This window comes from Portunus trituberculatus, chromosome 2 (assembly GCF_017591435.1).
Source record: "Portunus trituberculatus isolate SZX2019 chromosome 2, ASM1759143v1, whole genome shotgun sequence".
Lineage (NCBI taxonomy): Eukaryota > Metazoa > Arthropoda > Malacostraca > Decapoda > Portunidae > Portunus > Portunus trituberculatus.
In genome coordinates this window covers 1,804,054-1,810,528 of record NC_059256.1, presented here as the reverse complement: position 1 = coordinate 1,810,528, position 6,475 = coordinate 1,804,054, and the positions used below count along the sequence as shown (strand labels likewise).

General features: G+C 30.6%; 1 protein-coding gene across 1 annotated transcript in view; it reads right to left on the bottom strand.

The window, feature by feature from the left end:
- Positions 1–3,136: 3,136 nt before the first annotated feature.
- LOC123501313 (putative hydroxypyruvate isomerase) overlaps positions 3,137–6,475 on the bottom strand; it is a 4,138-nt gene continuing 799 nt past the window's right edge. Inside the window, exon 2 of the mRNA XM_045250080.1 lies at positions 3,137–3,410. Within this exon, the coding sequence (XP_045106015.1) occupies positions 3,137–3,410 (274 nt within the window). The remainder of the gene's footprint in view (positions 3,411–6,475) is intronic.

The window sequence follows — 6,475 nt, the reverse complement described above, 5'->3', positions numbered from 1 at the left end:
AATTCTCTTCCCTAAATCCCTAAAGAACCCCCCAAAAACACACTAAAACCTCTCAAAACCTTAAAAAAACAAGACTATTTTAATTATTTGCCTTAAATCCCAATAAACTCTTAATTATCTTAGCTAAACCACTAAACAACCCCAAAAACACACTAAAACCTCTAAAAACCTTAAAAAAACAAGACTATTTTAATTATTTGCTTTAAATCCCCAATAAACCATCAATTCTCTTCCTGAAATCCCTAAAGAACCCCAAAACCCCACAAAAACATACTAAAACCTCTCAAAACATTAAAAAAACACGACTATTTTAATTATTTGCCTTAAACCCCAATAAACTCTTAATTCTCTTAGCTAAACCCCTAAACAACCCCAAAACCCCAAAACACACCAAAACCTCTTGAAACCTTAAAACCACAAGAATACTTTAACTATTTATTTTAAACCCCAAATAAACCCTTAATTCTCTTCTCTAAACCCCAAAATACCCCTAAAACAAACCTCAAAAATGTCGCAACACCCCATCCCTAAAATCCACTTAACCCCTTCAGTACTGGGACACATGTTTACCTTGAGTTTTGTGCACCATTAGACTATTTTATTGACATTAGCAAGGGTGTATGGAGGGCAGAAGATTAATGGCCACAGTCTTCACTATTTTAATTGAGTTTTGTGCACCATTAGACCATTTTATTGACATTAGCAAGGGTGTATGGAGGGCAGAAGATTAATGGCCACAGTCTTCACTATTTTAATTGAGTTTTGTGCACCATTAGACCATTTTATTGACATTAGCAAGGGTGTATGGAGGGCAGAAGATTAATGGCCACAGTCTTCACTATTTTAATTGAGTTTTGTGCACCATTAGACCATTTTATTGACATTAGCAAGGGTGTATGGAGGGCAGAAGATTAATGGCCACAGTCTTCACTATTTTAATTGAGTTTTGTGCACCATTAGACCATTTTATTGACATTAGCAAGGGTGTATGGAGGGCAGAAGATTAATGGCCACAGTCTTCACTATTTTAATTGAGTTTTGTGCACCATTAGACCATTTTATTGACATTAGCAAGGGTGTATGGAGGGCAGAAGATTAATGGCCACAGTCTTCACTATTTTAATTGAGTTTTGTGCACCATTAGACCATTTTATTGACATTAGCAAGGGTGTATGGAGGGCAGAAGATTAATGGCCACAGTCTTCACTATTTTAATTGAGTTTTGTGCACCATTAGACCATTTTATTGACATTAGCAAGGGTGTATGGAGGGCAGAAGATTAATGGCCACAGTCTTCACTATTTTAATTGAGTTTTGTGTACCATTAGACCATTTTATTGACATTAGCAAGGGTGTATGGAGGGCAGAAGATTAATGGCCACAGTCTTCACTATTTTAATTGAGTTTTGTGCACCATTAGACCATTTTATTGACATTAGCAAGGGTGTATGGAGGGCAGAAGATTAATGGCCACAGTCTTCACTATTTTAATTGAGTTTTGTGCACCATTAGACCATTTTATTGACATTAGCAAGGGTGTATGGAGGGCAGAAGATTAATGGCCACAGTCTTCACTATTTTAATTGAGTTTTGTGCACCATTAGACCATTTTATTGACATTAGCAAGGGTGTATGGAGGGCAGAAGATTAATGGCCACAGTCTTCACTATTTTAATTGAGTTTTGTGTACCATTAGACCATTTTATTGACATTAGCAAGGGTGTATGGAGGGCAGAAGATTAATGGCCACAGTCTTCACTATTTTAATTGAGTTTTGTGCACCATTAGACCATTTTATTGACATTAGCAAGGGTGTATGGAGGGCAGAAGATTAATGGCCACAGTCTTCACTATTTTAATTGAGTTTTGTGCACCATTAGACCATTTTATTGACATTAGCAAGGGTGTATGGAGGGCAGAAGATTAATGGCCACAGTCTTCACTATTTTAATTGAGTTTTGTGCACCATTAGACCATTTTATTGACATTAGCAAGGGTGTATGGAGGGCAGAAGATTAATGGCCACAGTCTTCACTATTTTAATTGAGTTTTGTGCACCATTAGACCATTTTATTGACATTAGCAAGGGTGTATGGAGGGCAGAAGATTAATGGCCACAGTCTTCACTATTTTAATTGAGTTTTGTGCACCATTAGACCATTTTATTGACATTAGCAAGGGTGTATGGAGGGCAGAAGATTAATGGCCACAGTCTTCACTATTTCAACTGAGTTTTGTGCACCATTAGACCATTTTAATGACATTAGCAAGGGTGTAAAGGACCTTAAAACCCCCAAAATAAACCAGTAAGGCCTCAAAACCCCAAATAAGCTTCAAAGCTTCTTAAAAACATCCTAAAAAGCTCCCCAAAACATCTTATAAAACATCAAATCACCTTAAACATCCTAGAAATAAATTATACCCCAAAAACCCCCTCATGCCCCCAAATAAACCCAAAAAACACACCAAAACCCCCCAAAAACACCTTAAAACCTTCTAAATAACCTCAAGTATAAACCATCCCAAAACACTTTAAAACACTCCAAATAACTCCAAATATACCCTTCAATCATCAAAAACACCCTTAAACCTCTAATATAAACCCTAAGAGCCCCCAAAACACCTTAAAACCCTTCAAATAACCCCAAATATACCTTTATGCCACCAAAGTATCCTTAAACTCCCATATAAGCCCTAAAACCCCCAAAAATCCCTCAAATAACCCCAAACATACTCTTAAACTGCCATATAAAACCTAAACACACTCCTAAAAAATCCAAAACACCCCTAAAAACCCCCAAATAACCCCAAACATACTCTTAAACTGCCATATAAACCCTAAACACCCCCCTAAAAAACCCAAAACACCCCAATACACCTAAAAAACCCAAATACAACCAAAAACCCCCAAATTCACCCAAACCCCAAACACCCAAAACCCCAAAACACCCAAAATTCAAATAACCCCAAACATACTCTTAAATTGCCATATAAACCCTAAACACCCCTAAAACCCAAAACACCCCAAATAACCCCAAAAAAACCCAAATACACCCAAAAAACCCCAAATACAACCAAAAACCCCCAAATACACCCAAAATTCCCCCAAACATACTCTTAAACTCCCATATAAACCCTAAACACCCCTTAAAAAACCCAAAAAACCCATAAAACCCCTCCCCTCCGTCATATCACCTGGGTCTGAATTAATCATGATCTGTCGGAGACCGTTCTTAGCCAGTTCCGCCGCGAGTCGCTGTGTCGTCTCGGAGTACGGCAGCGACACCTCCACCACCTTGAACCCAGCGGCCTTGGCAGCAGCGTAGCGGGAGATGAGAGGGCCACGCTCGGGAAACATTGTGGTGAGGTTGGCGGCGACTTGAAGGGCCATGGTTGGGGTGTCTGTCTGTCTGTGGGGGGTGTAGGGGATGTTAGTGAAGTGTTTTGTGGTGTGGGGGTGATTGGTGGTGGAGGGGAAAATGAGTGAAGGAGAGGGAAAAGAAAGAGAAAGAGAGAGAGAGAGAGAGAGAGAGAGAGAGAGAGAGAGAGAGAGAGAGAGAGAGATAAGAATTAGGGAAAGAGGAGAGGCAGGAGACAGACAGGTGTCTTTGTGGGGAGAGAGAGAGGAGAGAGAGAGAGAGAGAGAGAGAGAGAGAGAGAGAGAGAGAGAGAGAGAGAGAGAGAGAGAGAGAGAGAGAGAGAGAGAGAGAGAGAGAGAGAGAGAGAGAAAAAAACCAGTGCATTTAGCAAAAGAATCTCATTAAAGTAAGTGGTTTAAAGATAGCTCACTCTCTCTGTCTCTCTCTCTCTTATCTAATCACATCCCGAGTGACAAGATAACAAGTTGTAATGATCTTAATACAACTTATGGAAGCTAACAAGGCTCATCATACACCATACACCTGTAATGCCAAGAATACAACAATATAACATTAACCTAACATAATTATATATATGTAACATTAATAATTATTTCTTCATATATAATTGTGATATTTAAACACTCTTAACGTAATTTACACATATATAACATTAACCTAACATAATTATATATATGTAACATTAATAATTATTTCTTCATATATAATTGGGATATTTAAACATTCTTAACGTAATTTACACATATATAACATTAACCTAACATAATTATATATATGTAACATTAATAATTATTTCTGCATATATAATTGTGATATTTAAACACTCTTAACGTAATTTACACATATATAACATTAACCTAACATAATTATATATATGTAACATTAATAATTATTTCTTCATATATAATTGTGATATTTAAACACTCTTAACGTAATTTACACATATATAACATTAACCTAACATAATTATATATATGTAACATTAATAATTATTTCTTCATATATAATTGTGATATTTAAACACTCTTAACGTAATTTACACATATATAACATTAACCTAACATAATTATATATATGTAACATTAATAATTATTTCTGCATATATAATTGTGATATTTAAACATTCTTAACGTAATTTACACATATATAACATTAACCTAACATAATTATATATATGTAACATTAATAATTATTTCTTCATATATAATTGTGATATTTAAACACTCTTAACGTAATTTACACATATATAACATTAACCTAACGTAATTATATATATGTAACATTAATAATTATTTCTTCATATATAATTGTGATATTTAAACACTCTTAACGTAATTTACACATATATAACATTAACCTAACATAATTATATATATGTAACATTAATAATTATTTCTTCATATATAATTGTGATATTTAAACACTCTTAACGTAATTTACACATATATAACATTAACCTAACGTAATTATATATATGTAACATTAATAATTATTTCTTCATATATAATTGTGATATTTAAACACTCTAATGTAATTTACACATATATAACATTAACCTAACATAATTATATATATGTAACATTAATAATTATTTCTTCATATATAATTGTGATATTTAAACACTCTTAACGTAATTTACACATATATAACATTAACCTAACGTAATTATATATATGTAACATTAATAATTATTTCTGCATATATAATTGTGATATTTAAACACTCTAATGTAATTTACACATATATAACATTAACCTAACGTAATTATATATATGTAACATTAATAATTATTTCTGCATATATAATTGTGATATTTAAACACTCTAATGTAATTTACACATATATAACATTAACCTAACATAATTATATATATGTAACATTAATAATTATTTCTTCATATATAATTGTGATATTTAAACACTCTTAACGTAATTTACACATATATAACATTAACCTAACGTAATTATATATATGTAACATTAATAATTATTTCTGCATATATAATTGTGATATTTAAACACTCTAATGTAATTTACACATATATAACATTAACCTAACATAATTATATATATGTAACATTAATAATTATTTCTTCATATATAATTGGGATATTTAAACACCATTAACGTAATTTACACATATATAACATTAACCTAACATAATTATATATATGTAACATTAATAATTATTTCTGCATATATAATTGTGATATTTAAACACTCTAATGTAATTTACACATATATAACATTAACCTAACATAATTATATATATGTAACATTAATAATTATTTCTGCATATATAATTGTGATATTTAAACACTCTTAACGTAATTTACACATATATAACATTAACTTAACGTAATTATATATATGTAACATTAATAATTATTTCTTTATATATAATTGTGATATTTAAACACTCTTAACGTAATTTACACATATATAACATTAACCTAACATAATTATATATATGTAACATTAATAATTATTTCTGCATATATAATTGTGATATTTAAACATTCTTAACGTAATTTACACATATATAACATTAACCTAACGTTATTATATATATGTAACATTAATAATTATTTCTTCATATATAATTGGGATATTTAAACACTCTTAACGTAATTTACACACATATAACATTAACCTAACATAATTATATATAAGTAACATTAATAATTATTTCTGTATATATAATTGTGATATTTAAACATTCTTAACGTAATTTACACATATATAACATTAACCTAACATAATTATATATATGTAACATTAATAATTATTTCTTCATATATAATTGGGATATTTAAACACTCTTAACGTAATTTACACACATATAACATTAACCTAACATAATTATATATAAGTAACATTAATAATTATTTCTGTATATATAATTGTGATATTTAAACATTCTTAACGTAATTTACACATATATAACATTAACCTAACATAATTATATATATGTAACATTAATAATTATTTCTGCATATATAATTGTGATATTTAAACACCATTAACGTAATTTACACATATATAACATTAATAATTCAGTTTTTATTATTTTTTTTATTATTTTTGAGGTATTAA